The sequence below is a fragment of the Brassica rapa genome, chromosome A05 (assembly GCF_000309985.2).
Source record: "Brassica rapa cultivar Chiifu-401-42 chromosome A05, CAAS_Brap_v3.01, whole genome shotgun sequence".
Lineage (NCBI taxonomy): Eukaryota > Viridiplantae > Streptophyta > Magnoliopsida > Brassicales > Brassicaceae > Brassica > Brassica rapa.
In genome coordinates, this window is record NC_024799.2 from 27,018,378 (window position 1) to 27,041,744 (window position 23,367).

Here is a 23,367-nt window from a genome sequence, read left to right on the forward strand (position 1 = left end):
AAATAAGACTAATTAATTTCTCACTAGCCAATTTTCCCGCCAAGCCTCATAAAACAGAGCAAGTAGAGTAACGAACTCTTAATTTGTCCGCCTTGACAACTATGAACAGATGCTCACTCCTAAGGAAGCTACTTAACCTTCGAAAGAGTCCATAAAAACTCACAATCTCGTTTTCTCAGAACAAACGGAACAGCTCTAACTTAAAAAAAAACAAACAGTATGTCGTACGGGTACGACGATGATTCCAAGAGAAAGAAGAGGTATGTTATTATCTCAATCTCCTCAGTTCTTCTAATCTCCATGGTCGTCGCCGTTACCGTCGGTGTCAACCTCAACAAGCACGATGGTAAAGGTGACTCTGAAAGTAACGGGCAGATAACGGCTTCAGTCAAGGCCGTCAAGGACATATGTGCACCAACGGATTACAAAAAGACTTGTGAATATAGTCTCATCAAGAACGGGAATAACACGACCGACCCGATGGAGTTGGTTAAGACAGCGTTCAGTGTTACGATGAAGCAGATCACCGACGCGGCTAAGAAGTCTCAGACGATTATCGATCTTCAGAAGGATCCGAGGACGAGGATGGCGCTTGATCAGTGCAAGGAGCTGATGGATTACGCGTTGGGGGAGCTTAGTAACTCCTTTGAGGAGCTAGGGAAGCTTGAGTTCCACAAGCTCGACGAGGTTTTGATCAATCTGAGGATTTGGCTCAGCGCGGCGATAAGCCACGAGGAAACTTGCCTTGAAGGGTTTCAAGGCACGCAAGGGAATGCTGGAGAGACCATGAAGAAAGCCTTGAAGACGGCTATCGAGTTGACGCACAACGGGCTAGCGATCATCAGCGAAATGTCGAATTTCGTGGGGCAAATTGATATTCCTGGGCTGAACAGCCGCCGGCTTTTGGCCCAGGAAATTCCCTCGTGGGTGGACCAGCGAGGGCGTAGGCTCTTGCAGGCTGCTTCCGAGTACTCCGACGCAAAGCCTGATATTGTTGTGGCTCAGGACGGGAGCGGTCAGTATGCAACGATCAACGACGCGTTGAAGCACGTTCCAAAGAAGAAGAACACGACTTTTGTAGTTCACATTAAGGCTGGAATCTACAAGGAGTACGTTCAAGTCAACAAGAGCATGACTCATCTCGTGTTCATCGGCGATGGTCCCGAGAAAACCATCATTTCCGGTAGCAAAAATTACAAGGACGGTATCACTACCTACCGTACCGCCACTGTTGGTAAGATATATATTCAGTGTTCTATAAATCGATTTACACATCCTAATCAATAATTTCTTATAAAGCGTCTAGTTACAGTATAACTATTTTTTGAACATTGTATATATATATATGATTATTTGTACTTAGAAGTCATATAATGTTAATGCTAATGCAGCCATCGTTGGAGACTACTTCATTGCCAAGAACATAGGGTTTGTAAACACTGCCGGGGCAATCAAACATCAAGCTGTTGCAATAAGGGTTCAATCAGATGAGTCCATATTTTTCAACTGTAGATTCGATGGTTACCAAGACACGCTCTACGCTCACTCCCACCGTCAGTTTTACCGTGATTGTACCATCTCAGGCACCATTGATTTTCTCTTTGGAGACGCGGCTGCTGTTTTCCAGAACTGCACTTTGTTGGTGAGGAAGCCACTTCCGAACCAGGCATGTCCGATCACAGCTCACGGTCGCAAAGACGTGAGGGAATCAACAGGATTTGTGTTCCAAGGTTGCACGATTGCCGGCGAACCGGATTACTTGGCAGTCAAGGAAACTAGCAAAGCCTATCTCGGAAGGCCATGGAAAGAGTATTCAAGGACTATTATCATGAACACTTTCATACCAGATTTTATCCAGCCACAAGGATGGCAACCATGGCTTGGAAACTTCGGCCTCGACACATTGTTCTACTCTGAAGTACAGAACACAGGACCTGGAGCAGCCCTTGCAAACCGGGTTACTTGGCCCGGTATTAAGACACTGAGCAACGAAGAGATCCTTAAGTTCACACCGGATCAGTACATTCAAGGTGATGTTTGGGTTCATGGCAAAGGTGTACCATACACTCCTGGCCTCTTGGCTGCTAACCCTAATGCTGCAACCACAATCCCCAGCAACTCAGCTGCTCCAGGTTTCTCCTCCTTCACGGATACAAGTGGTGCTGGCTCAGTTTCTCCAGCAGCTTCCCCGCAAGGGTCTATTAAGATGGTTTCAAAGTCTAACTAGAAAGATCGATTAAGATGCCATATAATGTGCTTATTTCCTACTCTAATTCAAGACAATCTGGAAACAAAAAACATTTGCACAAACTTGAGGAATTCAGGATTATTGATCTACCAAATTGTTGAGATTAAACTCATGTTTGATATCACAGTATTTTAAAGATGTTGTGTATAAATCTTAATTATAACAATGATTATGTAGAAATAGTTTAGATAAATTAATTTTCTTTTACTTATGTATCCTAAACGAAATTAAAACCTGCAAATCGAATTGGAGATAATAGCTTATTTATTTCGTATGAAACACAATGTTTAAGAAAAATATACACTTATTTTTGCTGATACAAATCGTAAAAAAGTGCTATGCAAAAAAGTAATATAGAGGTCACTCAATGTTATTCAGAATGTGATTCATTAAATTCATTTCACCATATCACACACACACACACCTCCTCCATACATGATACATTTATCAATTTATGAATCAGGACAAGATTATGAAAATAGAAATTCATAAATTATTACTATAACGTAACTTGCACCCCCATGCATGAAGGCATAAATAGTGAAACCAAATTGCTTTCACCAAAAAATAAGTTTTGATTATCTTTCTTTCATAGAAGAAAGATGACATTTTCAGGAAACAGAAGTAGTTACACCTAACTTCATTTACTTCTGCTGCGTTCACTTCATTTCCGCACTTTCATCTTTGTTTTTTTCGCACTTTCATCTTTTACTCATCTCATTGCTAGAATTCAAATACATGATCCGGTCAACCTCCCTCCAGATGTTCTCCACTTTATATTTTTCTCGATGATCTATCTGATTCTGATTCAATTCTAACAATCCAACTAGTGGTGGAATTAGATAAAATCACCAAACGAAAAACTTGTTATCTCCACTTTAAACCTGGTCTCTAAGATGCAGTGATCAAATCAGCGGAAAAAAAAGAGCATATATTTTCTTACAAAATGTGTCAGACAGTAAAGTGTCCGTCCTTTGCATTCTTCGAATTCTACGCTAGCTTTTTCAAAAGAAAAATCCATAAATTTCGACATATTAATCAAATTAAGCTGATGAGTAGATCTGAAACAAAACCAACATTTAATTTGGATACACAATTTACTCTATTCTATGTAGATATAGAAAATATTTTATTTTGGGTTAACATACAAATTGTGGTAAATAAAGGAAAGTGGCTTCTGCAAGGCAGTTTTGCATGCACGCCTAGTCTCAACAACCTACATCTCTACGCTTTACTTCTCTGCATTTACTTCTCTCTTTCACCAATTGGGAAGGACTCTTCTTTTGAGAAGCTCAACATTATAACATGTCTCCTTTCTTTAGTATTTTTTCAGACAAATTTTAAATTGTTTTCAATTATACACATGAATTTCGATAATCTTGAGGAGAAAAGGTTATTTAATTATCTTTTATACACAGTTAATATATAAGCATATTTCAATGGCACTGATATCTAAAAAAAGTAGGTAAAAGAGTTTAGCAACAGAACTAAAGTAATTTCATTTAAGTTCTCTATTTATATCACAACAAAAACTACTCTACTACACATTCATGGATCCAACAAAAAAAAAGGAGAAATGGAGGGAATCGATCATAGGATGGTGAGCGTCAATGGCATCACGATGCACATTGCTGAGAAAGGTCCCAAAGAAGGAACCGTGGTGCTTCTCCTCCACGGATTCCCTGATCTCTGGTACACTTGGCGTCACCAGATCACTGCGTTATCATCTCTAGGTCACCGAGCCGTAGCTCCAGACCTCCGAGGCTACGGAGACTCTGACTCGCCGGAGTGTTTCTCAGAGTACACGTGTCTTCACCTCGTTGGTGACCTGGTGGCTCTTCTTGACAGTGTTGCTGGAGATCAAGAGAAGGTGTTTCTGGTGGGTCATGACTGGGGAGCTATTGTCGGATGGTATCTCTGTTTGTTCCGACCGGAGAAGATTAAGGGTTTTGTGTGTTTGAGTGTGCCGTATAGGCCAAGAAACCCTAAGGTCAAGCCTGTTGAAGGGTTTAAGGCTGTGTTTGGAGATGATTACTACATTTGTAGATTTCAGGTTTCATAATAGATTACACCATTAATTATTACACCATTCAGTTCACATAGTTTAGTTGTATCCAACTGTTTTTTAATTTATTTTAGCGTTGTGAATTTGCAGGAACCAGGGAAGGCTGAGAGAGAGATTGCATGTGCAGATCCAAGAAGAGTTCTGAAGAACATCTTCATAGGGAGGGAACTCGGCCCACCGATTCTACCTAAGGATAACCCCTTTGGAGCAAACCCTAACCCTAACTGCGAACAAGTTAAACTTCCTGAATGGTTTTCAAAGGAAGATCTCGACTACTACGTCTCCAAATTCAAGAAGACAGGATTTACCGGTGGACTTAACTACTACAGAGCCATGGATCTGTAAGTTCTTCACATGAAGTTCTGTTTTAAAGCCTTTTGGAGTTAGATTTTTAATCAGTTCTTGGATGATGCTAGGACATGGGAACTCACTGCACCATGGACCGGGGCAAAGATTCAAGTTCCGGTGAAGTTCATGACCGGTGATTTGGACATGGTTTACACCACGCCGGGGGTTAAAGAGTACATTCACGGTGGTGGATTTGCTGCAGATGTTCCAAATCTTCAGGAGGTAGTTGTGATTGAAGATGCTGGTCACTTTGTCAACCAAGAGAAACCTCAAGAGGTCACTGCTCACATCAATGACTTCTTTACCAAGCTTCAGGACAACTACAAAAGCTTTTAGTGGTGAAGTCTGTTTTATTGACTCTCAAATAACAATCTCGTTCTTGCAAATGTTGTACTTCGATCGAACAGATTATGAATAAGATATAAATTGCAGGATTTGGTGCTACTGAAGAAGAGAATAGTCTGGAAAATGTAGTAAACTTAAATATTGTCTGAAGGAAGCAAATGCAAAGCGCCACTATTCTATAAGCTGTGCAAGTGTTCATTAGCTCTGTAGTTTGTCTAATCTTATATGAGTTATCCAAGTGTTCATAATTTTCTATGATGGTATCTTCATAATTCTATTAATTTGTTTGAATTATTATCATTTTGTTACTTTTAATCTTGTTACTTCAAGATCACTGCATTGAACTTGCTCTGTGTTCTCCTCACTAGAAACCTATAAAGCTGCAATTTTTTTCATTACACAAAATGTCAAACAAGATTTCACTCAAAAATAAGACAAAAGATTCGTTTGTTTAAGGGTTGGACCTTGACGGTAAGCTTGAGGTAGACATCTTCGGACTTTGGAGCTGTCCTTTTCGTCTTCTTGCTCTTACCTCCTGCGATCAAATCAATTCCCTGCAAACAAAAAAAAACACGATCGAAATGATCTCAGAAATCAAACAAATGTCACTATCGAAGTTACAAGAGAGACAATTCCGACACGGAAAGAGAGAGAGAGAGAGAGAGAGAGAGAGAGAGAGAGAGAGAGAGAGAGAGAGGGCAAGATTTTACCATTGTAGCCTTCTCCGGAGATGTGGTGGTGCCGCCGCCGCCGCCGTAGCATCTACGAGTGAAGTGGTGAAACTAACTTTTAAGTGTTTTCTCACAATGTTGGGTTTTTTTTCTTTCTTATTTCCACTAAGGGCCCAACACTATAAGCCCATCAAGAAACTACTATCATCAACCAAATTCTATCTTTTTTATATGATTTTTTTACACAATTTTTTTTTTATATTTATTTATCGGCTATCATATCAAGTTGAAGTGTTCTGTTCAACATACAGTTTTATTCAGCTTTAGCTCTAAATATTTTCCAGTTCTTAAGTTTATACGTTAAAAATTTGTTTTTCAATGCTTTAAATCTATTTTGATTTTTAACTTGACTTTGTTTGTGATCCTTTTTTTTTTTTGTTCAACGATAATTCGTTAAAAAAAGTAGAAAGAATTTAGCAAGTTACGTAATTTGGGTTTCTGAGAATGGATTTGGTTAAAGCATCAATCTGTCAATTCTCACCCTTTGGAAGAAAAAAGAAAGAAAGATCGATAAACAGAAGGAAAGTTGCTTCGATATCCTTCACGATACCGTAGATCTTCTTTTCTTCGAAGAGTTTGACGTTGATGGCCCTGATCAGGGTTTGGTTATCGGAGAAAATCCGAAGGTGGGTCACATTTAGCAAGGCTGCTGCTTGGAGGGCTGCTCGCATCACTAGGACTTCAGCAGCAAGAGGTGTTGTGACATTGTGATGGATTTGAGCTCATCTTTCATCCAGAGAGCGTGAAGGGTCCGAGATGATCCATACTAGTTCTAAATACATTGCAAAAAAATATAACTGATGAAAAGAAAAAAAAAAGAAAGAAGGAAGGTGTTCTGTTCAACTATCATTGTTAATTATCTACGGTCCCTTGATTAAAAAAAATGCTTACGAAATCTTACTTGTTTTATCAAAAAGTAAAAACTATGTTAGGGAGGGGACATGATGGGCACCCAGATATACAAATACAAGTATTAATCTCACACGTATGTAACTGTACAAAGTGCTGCTCCCTATCTCTAACCATAAAACCGAACTTTTCAAAAGACGCGGTTTCTCGCCCGACCTGAATACAAATTTCTTGCAGAATTAAATAAAGGAATAAATGTGTGTATAAAATCATTAAATTGTACGGAAGACTATTTTACTTTGACCAGTTCCAATGAGAAACCTCCACGTCTCATCCTTTTAGGCTGGATCTTCCACCACCGCCCACTAACTCACGTATTCTTGCCTTGGAAGGTTTCACTAATTACCTTTTCTTCTAACTATCTTTGAGAGTTTTGACAACTAATCATTTTTATAGTTTGCTTGGACAAAAGACGATCATTGGATCCATTAATCATCAACTGATTGATGTATTCATTTACATAATTAGACTACCTAATGTCCATTATATATGGCTAAGAAAGTGTTCAAAGTTACATTTAATTTAATAAAGAAAAAAAATACCCGAACATACTAATAGTTTTCATGTTTCTAATTATCTTATGATTACAAACTTGTAATTATAAGATAACCAATAGCCATTAAAAATGAAAGCTGCGTTGAAAAATATTAATCCCAAAATTTTCGGACAAGAGAGAGACACGACATAATCTGCACCATCTGTTTTCCTCTCTCCTCAATATTCTAAAGCTGGAAGTTTTTTTATTTTTCTCTTCTGAGAGAAAGAGATTTGGATTTGTTCTATTCTAATCTCCACTTTCATCCTCTCAGTTCTAAAGTATAATTAAGATCTCGTGTTTGACCCTTTAATTTGTCTCTTTCCTTTCGTGTTCCTTGCACTTTCCCGGGAAAATCCGAAACAGAACAAAAAAAAAAAACAAAAGCTTACGACTCTCTGATCACCTCTAACCCATCAACGACCCATTGTTCCTACCCTGATTTGGCACGAACCCTTTTGTTTCAATTTCAGGTTCCGGTGAGAAAAAAAGTTTCGGATCAAAGCCAAAAAACAATGACGACGACGATGACAACAGAAGGGATGATGATGGAGATAAGTATGGTGGATGACATCATCAGAAGATTATTAGAAGGCAAAGGAGGCAAACAGGTCCAGCTCTCAGAGATCGAGATCCGTCAACTCTGCGTTAACGCCAGACAAATCTTCCTCTCTCAGCCTAACCTCCTCGATCTCCATGCCCCCATTCGCATCTGCGGTACCCCCCCCTTCTCTCAAGAAAATTCTCATTTTGATTATTTATACTTTTATGTTTTCTTTTGTTTATTATGTTATTACAAACTATGAGAAATATTATAAATACGGCTATGAATACAGGTGATATTCATGGACAATACCAAGACCTTCTCCGTCTATTCGAATACGGAGGCTACCCTCCTTCAGCCAACTACCTCTTCCTCGGCGACTACGTCGACAGAGGCAAGCAGAGCCTCGAGACGATCTGCCTCCTCTTGGCTTACAAAATCCGCTACCCATCCAAGGTCTTCCTCCTGAGAGGCAACCACGAGGACGCGAAGATCAACAGGATCTACGGCTTCTACGACGAGTGCAAACGGAGGTTCAACGTCAGGCTGTGGAAGGTATTCACCGACTGCTTCAACTGCCTGCCCGTTGCCGCCCTCATCGACGACAAGATCTTGTGTATGCACGGGGGGTTGTCGCCGGAGCTGGAGAATTTGGAGCAGATTAGGGAGATTCAGAGGCCTACTGAGATTCCGGACAACGGTCTTCTTTGTGATTTGCTTTGGTCGGATCCGGATCAGAAGCACGAAGGATGGTGTGATAGCGATAGGGGTATCTCGTGTACGTTTGGAGCTGATGTAGTTGCTGAGTTCTTGGATAAAAATGATCTTGACCTCATTTGCCGTGGCCATCAGGTAAAAAAATATATTTCCCCTAGACATTATTTGAGACGCCTTTGTGATTTACTTTGGTCTGTTTGTTTGCAGGTGGTGGAAGATGGGTATGAGTTTTTTGCGAAAAGGAGATTAGTGACGATCTTCTCAGCTCCAAACTATGGTGGAGAGTTTGACAATGCAGGTGCATTACTGAGCGTGGACCAATCTCTTGTTTGCTCTTTTGAGATTCTGAAACCTGCCCCATCTTCAAGCAGTATCCCGCTCAAGAAGGTTTGTTTTCACCAGACCAAGAAGTTATTTTTCTGATGATACAATTGGTTTACCTAAGTACACATGGCTTTCTTTCTTTATTTATGTTTACTATTTTATCAGGTACCTAAAATGGGAAAGTCTTGAAAATCCATTAATAAAAGCTTCACAAGCTACTAAAGCTAGGCTCTGTGCATTTTCTTAAGATAGGTAAAACTGCAATGGAGAAGAGAACCTCAAAGGCTCATCAAAGAAGAAGCATCTGTAAAAAGAAAACAAAAGTTGTTATCCAAGTATCTTGTGTATAGTTGCTTCTTTGTGATTTTCATCTCCTTTTTGGTCTGTTTTCTTTTTTTTCTTCTTATGTTTATTCTTTGTTACTCCTTCCTAGTTTAACTTAGAGTGCCCCTCCTCTTTTGCTTTAATATATCTCTTTTCTTGTATCATCATCAAGTTACCACATTTTTTAAAAAAATCTTTCAATATAGAATTGACTTCCATGGTTTGGCTCTTACTTTTCTTAATCGTCAGGACAGTAAAAGTTTATACAGAGCTTATCTAGAAGTTTGAATGCTATATGCCAAGGAACTCAGAGAGAGTTGAAATCTTCTCTTTAGGCAAATCTAGAAGTTTGAATGCTATGTGCCACAACCAGGCACAGGCACAGTTCTCATGTATTCTCCCTCTCTTCCAATGTATTTATAGCAGCAACAAATGTTCACTTTCGGTTTTATTTTCCGGTTTACTGAAAACCACTCCGGTTCATGGAGATTTTTCATCATTGAACTTTTCTCCTATATCTTAGGCATTCCCATTACTGAAAATTTACATACCAATACTGTACCATTCAATTGGGTTTGATTACTTTCGGTTAGAGTTTGTTTAACCGGTTTATTATGTTTCTTGATTTTCTTACACTCTCCTAGTTTAAATCAGAGTGTCTTTCCTCTTTTGTTTTATTATAACTTTTCTTGTATACATTTGTTAATCTTTCTGTATTGAATAGACTGTCATTGTTTGGCTCTTATTTTTCTGAATAGTCTGTAACAGTAAATATTTAAAAGTTTTTACAGAGCTTTATTCAAAAGTTTTGAGGAACTAAAAAAAAAGAGAGTTTTAAACTCTTCTCTTTAGGCAACAATCCCATTCATGTTCCTAACCACTCTTTCTCTCTGAATCAAACCTCGCATCTGCCGCTGATAACGCCCCCTGATTTCTAGCCAACAGACTGTTCGTAGCACAATGACTATTACTAACCAATAGATCTGAAGAGGTTGAAACCACGCAGTTTTGATGAGTGGTTCTTCTTCCCCCACCAATGGCGGCTCTAGACTTGATTTGCTTCCGTAACAAGGCTCTTCAACAGCTGATTGAACAGTGAAACCCAATGCATAGCAGAACGCTGTGCCATTAGTCTCCCATTTAGTAGCTTTCCCGCAGATGATGCTTTCGCTTGCTCCACACGGTACTATAACCTGACACATAACAAGAAACAAGACCTCTCTCAAAATTTTGAATTTTCAAAGAGCTTTCGTGCCTCTGAGTTTACAAACACTGGGTCTTAACCTGATTAGTGGCATCACTACTGAAGTAAGCATCAGAGCAAGCTTCAAAGACTCTGTCACAGAAGGAGGCACAAATGGGAAGAGTTCCTGACTGGCAGATTGAACATTCCAGAAGCTCAAACAAATCCAAGCAATCTTTGGGAGCTTCTCCATAAGTCGCCAGGGTTTCTACAGCTTTTGAGGCCGAGAGCATCCGTGAAGCAGAGCAACAAGTCTTCTCATGGAACACTTTACACACGTTTAGATCCTCAAACTCAAGATCAGCAAGCTTGCCTTCTGATGCGGATGATGAAAAGGGTCCTTCTTTAGAAATACATACTCCGTTCTTGTTAGAGTTAACTGGTTCACCTGGAGAACAAGAAGGCTCAAGATTCATTCTTTTCAAGATAGCTAAACGCATGAAACAGAGAGTACTCTGTTTTGAAACGGTTTCCTTGGATCAAAAGGTACCAAGATGATACAAACAACTGAAAGATCAAAAACGTTTTCAGCACGCACAACTAAACCACAAACATTTAGAGCTGATCTAAAGGAACTGAAAGATGGAAACACTACGAGTAGAACATCGCAAATACTCTGTTTCAAAAGGGGTTTGATGCATGAAAACGAACCAAGATGATGCAAAAGAGTTGAAAGATTGAAACTTTACTAATATTACTGATACTTACCAGACGAAGAAGAGATCAAGAGAGGAAGCAACATGATAAGAGTAAGAAGCTGAAGAAACATCCTCTTCGTTGAGTATCTTCCCATCTTTCTCCACTGATCTCTACGATGAAAAGTAATTATCTTGAAGCCGAGTTCAAGAAGAAACAATCCTCTACTGCTTTCTGTTTCTTTTTTTCAAATAGTTTCTCCCTCTCTTCTCATGTATATATATAGCAACAACAACACTTGAAATGCCAATCTGGTTTAGTGTACACTTCCGGTTGAGGTTTATAGTCTCCGGTTTACTTAAAACCACTCCGGTTCATGGTGATTTCATCATTGAATTGGGTTTGATTAGATTTTATTAACCGGTTTACAAACTAAACTTCTTCTGCAAAACTCAAGCACTTCTTTCACCAGCAAACAATCTCACAAGCTTTTCATACATTCACCATATCAATATCAAATCTGTTTGACAAATTATAATGAGACTAAAGAACAAAACAAATCAAGAATCAACTCACAGAAACACACAAGCCTTTAACGTTCTTTATTGCAGTGCGTCCTTGTGAGCCCTTTTTCTTATCACCATCAAAGATAGCCATCAGCTCAGGCACCAGCCTCCCATGTTTCATCACAAACCTATTCAAAAACACCTTATCACTACACGCCAAAACAGACGACATCGGAGGTATCCCACCATATCCTCCTCCTCCTCTTCCACTCATCACTCCTTTCTCCACAAGAGCTCTTACCACACCACACCTAGGAACCATCCTCTTCTCCAAACTATACCCAAGCACCGGAGGTATCCCAACCACATCCTTCAACTCCCACTTCATCTCCCCCACCAAAAACTCAACCTTCCTCCTCACATTCTCCGCAGACAAACCAACACAAGTGGGGAAACACTTCACCATCGACACAAACTCCTTCCCGCTAAAACCCAACCCTAAAAAAGTCTCTACACAGCTTCTTATCTTCTCCTCTGACGCACGCATGCACTCCGGACGCTTCTTCATCACCGCCACCACCTCCTCATCCCCCAAACCGCACCTCTTCAGCGTCTCAAACGTCTGAGTGATCTTCTTCTCAGAGAACTTCAAATAGTAAGGCCATTTGTTAAACATCTCCCAAACTTCCTCAACCCTAAACCCTAACTTGTTATACACGTTAACTTTCTCCTCTATCGTTCTCTCGCTCATCTCGTAGAAAACGTGCAGCGCTTGGACAAACTTCGACGTCGCGGGATCGAACCCCATCTCGACTACTTTCTTGACTGACATTTCAAACTTCTCTTTCCCACAGACAGGCTGGCTCTCTGAGACGAGTAATGTGAATAAGAACCGTTGAGGGACTCCCATATCTCTCAGAACCGATACGTTTCTCATCTTGTTCCCTTGCTTACCTGTTGTAGTAGAAGAATGAGAGCTCTTACCATCGTTGTGGATGATGTCTTTGATGAAGTCGAAGTATAATCCGGTGGATTTCACGCCTCTCTTGGATAAGATTTTGGGGACTTTTGAGATGATCTCGGTCAGGTCGGAGGTTGAAGCTCCTCTGGACTGTAAAGCTTGAAGCTTTGGGAGGAGGGAGGTTTTGGCGTCGAGTGTGAGGAGGCGTGGGTAGGTGGTGATGATTTTGGAGATCTGAGTGGATGTGAAGCCGTAGCTTGTGAGAAGATTCAGAACTGAATCTGATTGAAGAGTAGACGCAGAGGAGGAGAAGGGATTGCGAAAAGGATATTCCTTTTGAAGAAGCTTCACTGAGATGACTCTAAAGGTAGAAGATTTATGAAGCTCGATACATTTTTTGCCGTGGAGTAACAGAGAAGAATACATGACAAAAGGTAATGTTTTTTTTAGGACAGGATTCAGAATCTCCGACCGAACTAGATGTTTGAATTTGGAGATAGATAGTTTCAGAAGAGGAAAACTCACTCTTCAAACAGAGACGACCGATCTGGTGAATGTTTCCGACTAGATCAGATTCTCGGTGGTTATCTAGGGTTTTTAATATAATGACGGTTTTGACCAAAAATGAATAAAAAGAAGAGGATTGTATTAGGGGTAGTTTAGTAATCTAATAATTGCAAACAGAAGAGGATTGTCTTAGCTTAGCAGAGATCCTCCTCCTCCCACAAGTCAGACTCTTTTATCATCCCCGCGTCGTTGTCGGTGAGTTATGTCTGAATCTCCAATTGTTCAGTTATTCTAACACGTCGGTGAGTTATGAATCTCTGATTGTTCGGTTCTTTTCTGTGTCGGAATCTCATTTTCACGACATCTATGTTTTGTTTTGTTTCAGCCTGTAACCTTGCTTGATTTTTTTTTGTGTCGTGATGATGTTTTTGTGCTGTCTTGATTCGTATGCTTTCATGACATGTGTTATATTCGTACATAGCCCTATGTGATTGTGATCTAACATTATCGTCGGTTCCTTAGATTGATATGTAACACGGCGGAATTTGGTAGGAAAGTTTATGTTTGCTTTCCAATGTTGTGTATTCAATTGACGGAATCTGAGAAAAATTGACATTGAGTAGCTGATTGCTGCAGGATTCTTGGTTCTTATGCTTTTGTTTCCGTTGGGTTTCGTGTTTAGTTGAGTTTAAATATTTACATTCACATGTTCTTCTTTAGGACAAAGTAAACAAACAATGGAGACGAAGAAGACTCAAGCTGAAAACCAGCCTAAGCCAGCCATGTCTTCGTGTAGAAAGATGGTCAAGGATGATGCCAATTTCTTAGAAGACGTCAAGGACCACATTGATGAGTTCATCAATGCCTCCATGGATGATCACAAGAATTGTTTCAACAAGACCATCAAGAAGGTTCTTCTCCTCTTTCTTCATTATCTCTACCTAAAACATATAGCAAAACTTAGATAATTGTGCTCCAGAGGTTCTTTGTTTTGATTAGATTAATCTTATTTGGCTAATCAGTGGTAGCTTTTCTACTTGGGGTTGATTTGTTTTTCAGATGTTTGGATTATCGAAGGCTGTTGCAGAGAAGCAGCAAGCTGAAGAAGCTAAAGGAGTGGAGAGTTATTTGCCTCTTCAGACAACTCTCTCTGATTAGAGAAATTGATAGTTTCATCCTAACCGGATATTGTTTCGGTTTACTTTTCGTTGGTTTGTTTCGATTAACAAAGTTTATGGGCTAATACCAACTGATTACAGTCGAATAAATTGGAGGCCTGAAAGGTTAAATACTTGAATCAAAATTTTTTGTTTTAACAAAATAAAAAGCGAAACCAACAATAGAATGATCATAAGTAATTGTTGAATTATATAATTAACCACTGTCCAATTAATTATTATGAATTATTTTCGTGACTAAGTTAATTAATCCTCATTAACAGATTCTTGGAATCATTACCAAAATACTTTTCTTAAACAATCCTCTGAAACAAGAGTTAAGAACTCCAACAAAACTAAAATAAGATGTGTCAATAAAGAACACAAGGGCGATGATAAAATTGTATTTGAGCAAACAACGAAACAAAAACCGGAAACAGGAGTGTGCAGTTCTTCCTTCTAGTCTTCTTCCTCGCCCTCGTTCTCAGCGATGTTGAAGTACCTCAACTCGTAGAGGTTACGGTCCTTGTTGGCTGCAATCACTCTCAGCCAATCCCTCACATTGTGCTTCTTCAAGTACTTCTTCGTCAAGTACTTCAGATACCTAAAGAGACACACAAAGTAACATATCAGTTTCCATCATATCAAGACCAAAACGTAGAAGAGAGTGAACAAGTATGGTTACCTCTTGGAGAACTGACCATCGGAAGTGACGGTGATCTTGTTCTTCTCACGTGTGATTGTGACAGAATCACCGAGGGCACCGGCTTTGCCACCGACTTTGATCCTCTCCTGAAGAAACTTCTCGAGGGAAGCAATCTCCATGATCTTGTCATCGACAGGCTTGGAGCAGTCAATGGAGAAGGAAACTCCCTTCTTCTTTCCCTTGGCAACGGCTGCACTTCCTCTACTCATTTTTCCTCTCTACAAATACAAAACCAGACAAAGTGTTTAAAATAATAACTTAAAATGAAAATAGAAACACACATACACACACCAAAGACACATTCTCAAGATTCACTAAACTCAAATTCACAGTGAGATCTGATGAGGATCGAAACTTATGATCTAATCGTCGTTAATTACACTCTCGCGAGCTAAAACTACGAATTTGGGAGAATCTATTTCATCTTAAAATCTGGCGAGCTAAGTCTAATCTCAGAAACTGAAGAGCGCTTCCATTAGAGAGGGAGAGGTAGTAGTGAGAGACGTACCTTGAACAAATCGTGGAACTGACTCTGAACAGATGAGCGGCGATTTTCAGCTGAGGAGACGAAAGCAAATGGCTTAGGGTTTTTGTGCTTTTAAAGTGCTCTCGCAGCCCTAATTTATATTCTCTTTAAATATCCTTAACGTCCCCCAAGTTTTTTAATAATCGCAAAATTACCCCAAGCTTTTGATATGTGTAAACTATAACTCCACATTTCTCTTTTCATTGAGAGTATAAGAACCAAAACTTCAAATTCGCATGCAACAAATAAGTATCTCGTGTGCAATAACACAGAACAATCGCACTGATAGTATCAGAAGAGTGAAAAGTATATAGAGAATTTACCGAAAAATTTAATATTTTTGTAGGGGTTTCGAAAAAAAATTTAAAAATATGAAAATATTGTTTTAATGCATAATTGCATTCTTCACTAACATATGATGAAGGTCAAAGAGGTTTGAAATCTTTGTTATCTCCGTTTTTCTAGATTTTGAGAAAAAATCCAAAATATGAAAATACTGTTTTAATGCATAATTGCATCCTTCAATAACATATAATAAATGTCAAAAGAGGTTTGAAACTTTTGTTTTCTCCGGTCCTCTAGAAAATAACGATTTTATAGTGGTTAATCCACCAATTTAGGGAGTATTATGAAGTTTTACTAAATTAATTGACAAAAAATTAAAATGATGACCATGTACCATGAAAGAGAGTTTAATATACATTAATATAAATGTAGAATGTGTTTAGAATTTTTAAACAACACTAAAGATCATAGGCTTCGATACATAGAGCATTTACCCTAAAATTCAATATTTTCGTTATGGTTAGTTAACACATTGATTTTAAGAAAAATTCAAAAAAAACGAAAATATTGTTTTAATGCATAGTTGCATCATTCACAAACATATGATGAAGGTCAAAGAGGTTTAGAAATTTTTTGTCTTCGTTTCTCTATAAAATAACGATTTTATAGTGCTTAATCCACCAATTTAGGGAGTATTATGAAGTTTTACTAAATTTATTGACAAACAATTAAAACGATGCCCATTTACCATGAAAGAGAGTTTAATATACATTAATACAAATGTAGAATGTGTTTAGAAATTTTAAAACAACACTAAAGATCACATGCTTCAATATATAGAGTATTTACCGAAAATTTTATATTTTCATAGGGGTTAACACATAAATTTTGAGAAAAATTCAAAAATATAAAAATACTGTTTTAATGCATAGTTGCATCTTTCACAAACATATAATGAAGATCACAGAGGTTTAGAACTTTTGTTGTCTCCGTTTCTATAGAAAATATCGATTTTATAGTGCTTAATCCACCAATTTAGGAAATATTTTGAAACTTTACTAAATTAATTGAAAAAAATTAAAACGATGCCCATGTACTATAAAAGAGAGTTTAATATACATTAATACAAATGTAGAATGTGCTTAGAAATTTAAAAAAAAACACTAAAGATCATAGGCTTCAGTATATAGAGCGTTTACCAAAAAATTTAATATTTTCGTAGGGGACACATACATTTTGAGAAAATTTCAAAAATATGAAAATACTTTTTAATGCATAGTTGTCTTCGTTTTCGTAGGGGACACATACATTTTGTTGTCTTCGTTTCTCTAGAAAATTGCGATTTTGTATCCACCAATTTAGGTAATATTATGAACTTTTATTAAATTAATCGACAAAAATTTAGAACAATGCTCATGAACCATGAAAGAGAGTTTCATATACATTAATACAAATTTAGAATGTGTTTATAAATTTTAAAACAACACTAAAGATCGTAGGCTTCAATATATATAACATTTACCGAAATATTCAATATTTTCGTAGGGGTTAACACATAGATTTTGAGAAAAAATCAAAAATATGAAAATTCTATTTTAATTCATAGTTGCATCATTCACTAATATATGATGAATATCAAAGTGATTTAGAACTTTTATTGTCTCCGTTTCTCTAGAAAATAACGATTTAATAGTGCTTAATCCACCAATTTAGAGAATATTTTGAAGCTTTACTAAATTAATTGAAAAAATTAAAACGATGTCCATTTTCCATGAAAGAGAGTTTAATATAAATTAATACAAATGTAGAATGTGTTTAGAAATTTTAAAACAACACTAAAGATCACATGCTTCAATATATAGAGCATTTACCGAAAATTCAATATTTTCGTAGGGGTTAACACATATATTTTTTAAAAAAATTAAAAATATGAAAATACAGTTTTAATGAGTAGTTGCATCTTTCACTAACATATGATGAAGATCAAAGAGGTTTGGAACTTTTTTTTGTCTTCGTTTCTCTTTAAAATAGCAATTTTATAGTGATTAGTTCACCAATTTATGGAGTATTATGAAGTCTTACTAAATTTATTGACAAAAAAATTAAAACGATGCCCATGTACCATGAAAGAGAGTTTAATATACATTAATACAAATATATAATGTGTTAAGAAATTTTAAAGCAACACTAAAGATCACATGCTTCAATATATAGAGCATTTACCGAAAATTCAATATTTTCGTAGAGGGTTGGTTAACACATAGATTTTGAGAAAAATTCAAAAATATGAAAATTCTGTTTTAATGCATAGTTGCATCTTTCACAGACGTATAATGAAGATCACAGAGGTTTAGAACTTTTATTGTCTTCGTTTCTCTAGAAAATTGCGATTTTCAATCCACCAATTTAGGTAATATTATGAACTTTTATTAAATTAATTGACAAAAATTTAGAACAATGCTCATGCACCATGAAAGAGAGTTTAATATACATTAATACAAATTTAGAATGTGTTTATAAATTTTAAAACAACACTAAAGATCGTAGGCTTCAATATATATAGCATTTACCGAAATATTCAATATTTTCGTAGAGGTTAACACAGAGATTTTGAGAAAAATTCAAAAATATGAAAATTCTATTTTAATTCATAGTTGCATCCTTCACTAATACATGATGAATATCAAAGTGGTTTAGAACTTTTATTGTCTCCGTTTCTCTAGAAAATAGCGATTTAATAGTGCTTAATCCACCAATTTAGAGAATATTTTGAAGCTTTACTAAATTAATTGAAAAAATTAAAACGATGTCCATTTACCATGAAAGAGAGTTTAATATACATAAATACAAATGTAGAATGTGTTTAGAAATTTTAAAACAACACTAAAGATCACATGCTTAAATATATAGAGCATTTTCCGAAACATTCAATATTTTCGTTGGGGTTACACATATATTTTGAGAAAAATTAAAAAATAATAAAACACTGTTTTAATGCATAGTTGCATCTTTCACAAACATATAATGAAGATCACAGAGGTTTAAAATTTTTGTTGTCTCCGTTTCTTTAAAAAATAGCGATTTTATAGTGGTTAGTCCACCAATTTAGGGAATATTTTGAAGCTTTACTAAATTATTTGAAAAAAAATTAAAACGACGCCCATGTACCATGAAATTGAGTTTAATATACATTAATACAAATGTAGAATGTGTTTAGAAATTTTAAAACAACACTAAAGATCATAGGCTTTAGTATATAGAGCATTTACCGAAAAATTCAATATTTTCATAGGGATTAACACATAGATTTTGTGAAAAATTTCAAAAATATGAAAATAGTGTTTTAATGCATAGTTGCATCCTTCACTAACATATGATGAAGATCAAAGAGGGTTAGAATTTTTGTTGTCTTCGTTTCTTATGAAAATTGCGACTTTATAGTGGTTAGTCCACCAATTTAGGTAATATTATGAACTTTTAATAAATTAATTGGCAAAAATTTAGAAAGATATTCATGCACCATGAAAGAGAGTTTAATATACATTAATACAAATTTAAAATGTGTTTAGAAATTTTAAAACAACACTAAATATCATAGGCTTCAATATATATAGCATTTACCGAAAAATTCAATATTTTCGTAGGGGTTAACACATAGATCTTGAAAAAAATTCAAAAATATGAAAATTCTATTTTAATTCATAGTTGCATCCTTCACTAACATATGATGAATATCAAAGTGGTTTAGAACTTTTGCTGTCTTCGATTCTCTAGAAAATAGCGATTTTATAGTGCTTAGTTCACCAATTTAGTGAGTATTATGAAGTTTTACTAAATTAATTGACAAAAATTTAAAACGATGCCCATGTACCATGAAAAAGAGTTTAATATACATTAATACAAATGTATAATATGTTTAGAAATTTAAAACAACACTAAAGATCACATGCTTCAATATATAGAGCATTTACCGAAACATTCAATATTTTTGTAAGGGTTACACATATACTTTGAGAAAAATTAAAAAATATGAAAACACTGTTTTAATGCATAGTTGAATCTTTCACAAACATATAATGAAGATCACAGAGGTTTAAAATTTTTGTTGTCTCCGTTTCTCTAAAAAATAGCGATTTTATAGTGGTTAATCCACCAATTTAGAGAATATTTTGAAGCTTTACTAAATTAATTGAAAAAAATAAAAAGACGCCCATGTACCATGAAAGAGAGTTTAATATACATTAATACAAATGTAGAATGTGTTTAGAAATTTTAAAACAACACTAAAGATCATAGGCTTCCGTCTATAGAGCATTTACCGAAAAATTCAATATTTTCTTAGGGATTAACACATAGATTTTGTGAAAATTTTTAAAAATATGAAAATAGTGCTTTAATGCATAGTTGTATCCTTCACTAACATATGATGAAGATCAAAGAGGGTTAGAACTTTTGCTGTCTTCGTTTCTCTAGAAAATTGCGATTTTATAGTGGTTAGTCCACCAATTTAGGTAATATTATGAACTTTTATTAAATTAATTGACAAAAATTTAGAACAATGTTCATGCACCATGAAAGAGAGTTTAATATACACTAATACAAATTTAGAATGTGTTTAGAAATTTTAAAACAACACTAAAGATCACATGCTTTAATATATAGAGCATTTACCGAAAAATTTAATATTTTCGTAGGGGTTAACACATAGATTTTGAAAAAAATTAAAAAATATGAAAATACTGTTTTAATGAGTAGTTGCATCTTTAACTAACATATGATGAAGGTCAAAGAGGTTTGGAACTTTTTTGTCTTCGTTTCTCTATAAAATAGCGATTTTAAAGTGATTAGTTCACCAATTTAGGGAGTATTATGAAGTTTTACTAAATTAATTGACAAACAATTAAAACGATGCCCATGTACCATGAAATAAAGTTTAATATACATTAATACAAATATATAATGTGTTTTGAAATTGTAAAACAACACTAAAGATCACATGCTTCAATATATATAGCTTTTACCGAAAAATTCAATACTTTCGTAGAGGTTATAACACATAGATTTTGAGAAAAATTAAAAAAATATGAAAATTCTGTTTTAATGCATAGTTGCATCTTTCACAAACATATAATGAAGATCACAGAGGTTTAGAACTTTTGTTGTCTCCGTTTCTTTAGAAAATAGTGATTTAATAGTGCTTAGTCCACCAATTTAGGAAATATTTTGAAGCATTATTAAATTATTTGAAAAAATTAAAATGATGCCCATGAACCATGAAAGAGAGTTTAATATACATTAATACAAATGTAGAATGTGTTTAGAAATTTTAAAACAACACTAAAGATCACATGCTTCAATATATAGAGCATTTACCGAAACATTCAATATTTTCGTAGGTTACACTTATATTTTGAGAAAAATTAAAAAATATGAAAACACTGTTTTAATGCATAGTTGCATATTTCATAAACATATAATGAAGATCACAAAGGTTTAAAATTTTTGTTGTCTCCGTTTCTTTAAAAAATAGCGATTTTATAGTGGTTAATCCACCAATTTAGAGAATATTTTGAAGCTTTACTAAATTAATTGAAAAAAATAAAAAGACGTCCATGTACCATGAAAGAGAGTTTAATATACATTAATACAAATGTAGAATGTGTTTAGAAATTTTAAAACAACACTAAAGATCATAGGCTTCAGTATATAGAGCATTTTTCGAAAAATTCAATATTTTCATAGGGATAACACATAGATTTTGTGAAAAATTTCAAAAATATGAAAATAGTGTTTTATTGCATAGTTGCATCCTTCACTAACATATGATGAAGATCAAAGAGAGTTAGAACTTTTGTTGTCTTCGTTTCTCTAGAAAATTGCGATTTTATAGTGGTTAGTCCACCAATTTAGGTAATACTAGTATATTTCACCCGAGCTACGCTCGGGTATTTAATTCATTGTTTTTTTATCTTTAATTGATAACAAAAACCTTTTTTTAGTTTAATTTAGTAAAAGTAAATTTGAATAATTGGAAGGAAATAAATTATGATAACATGATATTTTAGTATATTAAAAAATTGCATACTTTAGCTAGTATACTTGGTTAGATGTAAGCATGCTTAAATAATTATTTTGTTTTAACGAATTCACCTCAACCACATCTAGATATATTTATATATGTTCATCCCATGATATTTATTATATAAATTACTGTCCAAAATTAGTCATTTAAGAGTTTTACAAATTCGATATTTAATAATTGGTTAACCATACAATGTTTACAACACTAACTATTGTTTAAAAATAAACAAATTTAGTGGTCAAGGTTTTGTTCTATGCCTTCTTTGAATAATTAAAAGGTTTTGCATTTGACCTATTGATCAAAACATGAACAGGAATGTGGGCTGAGAGTCTTCGTGTAAGTTGTCTCGTTTCCCTTTAATTCTCCTTCAATCGTTGTCGACTTCAATTTAAACATATTTTCTTTGTTTTAAGCTGAGAATCATTTTTTACGTTGAAAACAGTAATGAGAACAGTAATGATTCCTCTGCAAAAAAAAAAAAGAAATAAAAAAACAAAAGCATAAGGAAGGGGAAGTGTACAACAAAACATAATTAATTGTTGGAATTAAGATACTTTATCACTTACTCATTTACTATACAGCCACCATCAGATTGAAAATTCGTCCAGAAAAGAAAGAGTATAGGATGTTGTCGGTATCAAAATAAAATTATGGGAGAGATGAAAGCATCAGTTACCTCATGGGAGAAATTAAACTGTTTGAAACATTTAATAAACAAATTTGTTGAATACCTGATTTTAATATAGGATGGGGAGGTGGAGATCGTGGCAAGGAATACAAAAAAATATGAAACGGTAGTGATAAAGAGAAAAGGAAAGATGAAACTATTGTGGTGTTCAGTTGAGTATAATGAACAAAATGGTTTATGGGATAAAGAATCGTGGGTAGTTATCTATATTTATCTTTTTGCATTGTTAAATTAATTTTATGGTGTTTGTATTTTATCTATCCTTTATTATATTAATAATAAATGTAATATAATTACATACACATAGAAAATGTACAACGTGAATACAATATAATCAAACCACGTAAATTAATCTTTTTTGTGAGAAAAATTAGGAAGTTAGTTTTTGAATATTTGACTGCCGAACAAAAAGGAGATTAAGCAAATATTAATTCATTTATTTCTTGCAATACTTTGATGGGCGAAAAAAAGTAGAAGAAAAGAAAATTTCAAATATGTTTTTGCAATATCTTCGCAGCCAAAAAAAGAAAGAAAAAAGAATTTTTTTTTTATTTTGCCACATATCTAATTCTGATTGGTGAAGCGATTTGCGCTTTATTATATAGAAGATTATGAACTTTTATTAAATTAATTGACAAAAATTTAGAATGATGCTCATGCACCATGAAAGAGAGTTTAATATACATTAATAAAAATGTAGAATGTGTTTAGAAATTTTAAAACAACACTAAAGATCGTAGGTTTCAATATATAGCGCATTTACCGAAACATTCAATATTTTCGTAGGGGTTACACATATATTTTGAGAAAAATTTAAAAAATATGAAAACACTGTTTTAATGCATAGTTGCACCTTTCACAAATATATAATGAAGATCACAGTGGTTTAAAATTTTTGTTGTCTCCGTTTCTCTAAAAAATAGCGATTCTATAGTGGTTAATCCACCAATTTAGGGAATATTTTGAACCTTTACTAAATT

General features: G+C 35.1%; 7 protein-coding genes and 1 long non-coding RNA gene across 10 annotated transcripts; 4 read left to right on the forward strand and 4 right to left on the reverse strand.

The window, feature by feature from the left end:
- The first annotated feature begins 158 nt into the window (after window positions 1-158).
- LOC103870876 (probable pectinesterase/pectinesterase inhibitor 21) lies at window positions 159-3,521 on the forward strand. The gene is made up of 2 exons (XM_009149053.2): window positions 159-1,234; window positions 1,392-3,521. Exons 1-2 carry the CDS (start codon window positions 220-222, stop codon window positions 2,225-2,227), a joined length of 1,851 nt encoding a protein of 616 aa, XP_009147301.1. The 5' UTR covers window positions 159-219; the 3' UTR covers window positions 2,228-3,521.
- Window positions 3,522-3,744: 223 nt separating this feature from the next.
- LOC103870805 (epoxide hydrolase A) lies at window positions 3,745-5,256 on the forward strand. Of its 2 annotated transcripts, XM_033292322.1 has the most exons (4): window positions 3,745-4,301; window positions 4,404-4,654; window positions 4,730-4,999; window positions 5,094-5,256. In XM_033292322.1, the coding sequence occupies exons 1-3, from the start codon at window positions 3,825-3,827 to the stop codon at window positions 4,995-4,997; spliced, it is 996 nt and encodes a 331-aa protein (XP_033148213.1). In that variant the 5' UTR covers window positions 3,745-3,824; the 3' UTR covers window positions 4,998-4,999; window positions 5,094-5,256. The 2 variants fall into 2 exon arrangements, with proteins under 2 accessions (XP_033148213.1, XP_009147218.1); XM_009148970.3 differs by having other exon boundaries at window positions 4,730-5,113.
- A 115-nt stretch (window positions 5,257-5,371) lies between these two features.
- LOC103870806 lies at window positions 5,372-6,962 on the reverse strand. The gene is made up of 2 exons (XR_004458434.1): window positions 5,717-6,962; window positions 5,372-5,560 (listed from the first exon to the last, which is right to left on the reverse strand). It is a non-coding gene; the product is annotated as an uncharacterized LOC103870806 (long non-coding RNA).
- Window positions 6,963-7,338: 376 nt separating this feature from the next.
- On the forward strand, window positions 7,339-9,257 carry LOC103870808 (serine/threonine-protein phosphatase PP1 isozyme 9). The gene is made up of 4 exons (XM_009148971.3): window positions 7,339-7,898; window positions 8,018-8,577; window positions 8,650-8,829; window positions 8,932-9,257. The coding sequence occupies exons 1-4, from the start codon at window positions 7,697-7,699 to the stop codon at window positions 8,953-8,955; spliced, it is 966 nt and encodes a 321-aa protein (XP_009147219.2). The 5' UTR covers window positions 7,339-7,696; the 3' UTR covers window positions 8,956-9,257.
- On the reverse strand, window positions 9,170-13,090 carry LOC103870810 (transcription termination factor MTERF15, mitochondrial). The gene is made up of 2 exons (XM_009148973.3): window positions 11,552-13,090; window positions 9,170-9,980 (listed from the first exon to the last, which is right to left on the reverse strand). The coding sequence occupies exons 1-2, from the start codon at window positions 12,860-12,862 to the stop codon at window positions 9,939-9,941; spliced, it is 1,353 nt and encodes a 450-aa protein (XP_009147221.2). The 5' UTR covers window positions 12,863-13,090; the 3' UTR covers window positions 9,170-9,938.
- On the reverse strand, window positions 10,046-11,537 carry LOC103870809. The gene is made up of 2 exons (XM_033292325.1): window positions 11,042-11,537; window positions 10,046-10,721 (listed from the first exon to the last, which is right to left on the reverse strand). Exons 1-2 carry the CDS (start codon window positions 11,124-11,126, stop codon window positions 10,354-10,356), a joined length of 453 nt encoding a protein of 150 aa, XP_033148216.1. The 5' UTR covers window positions 11,127-11,537; the 3' UTR covers window positions 10,046-10,353.
- Window positions 13,091-13,118: 28 nt separating the features above from the next.
- On the forward strand, window positions 13,119-14,234 carry LOC103870811. Of its 2 annotated transcripts, none has more exons than XM_009148976.3 (3): window positions 13,119-13,198; window positions 13,664-13,854; window positions 14,003-14,234. In XM_009148976.3, the coding sequence occupies exons 2-3, from the start codon at window positions 13,681-13,683 to the stop codon at window positions 14,099-14,101; spliced, it is 273 nt and encodes a 90-aa protein (XP_009147224.1). In that variant the 5' UTR covers window positions 13,119-13,198; window positions 13,664-13,680; the 3' UTR covers window positions 14,102-14,234. The 2 variants fall into 2 exon arrangements, with proteins under 2 accessions (XP_009147224.1, XP_009147223.1); XM_009148975.2 differs by having other exon boundaries at window positions 13,151-13,245.
- A 143-nt stretch (window positions 14,235-14,377) lies between these two features.
- Window positions 14,378-15,433, reverse strand: LOC103870812 (60S ribosomal protein L22-2). The gene is made up of 3 exons (XM_009148977.3): window positions 15,315-15,433; window positions 14,786-15,024; window positions 14,378-14,704 (listed from the first exon to the last, which is right to left on the reverse strand). The coding sequence occupies exons 2-3, from the start codon at window positions 15,013-15,015 to the stop codon at window positions 14,560-14,562; spliced, it is 375 nt and encodes a 124-aa protein (XP_009147225.2). The 5' UTR covers window positions 15,016-15,024; window positions 15,315-15,433; the 3' UTR covers window positions 14,378-14,559.
- Window positions 15,434-23,367: the final 7,934 nt, after the last annotated feature.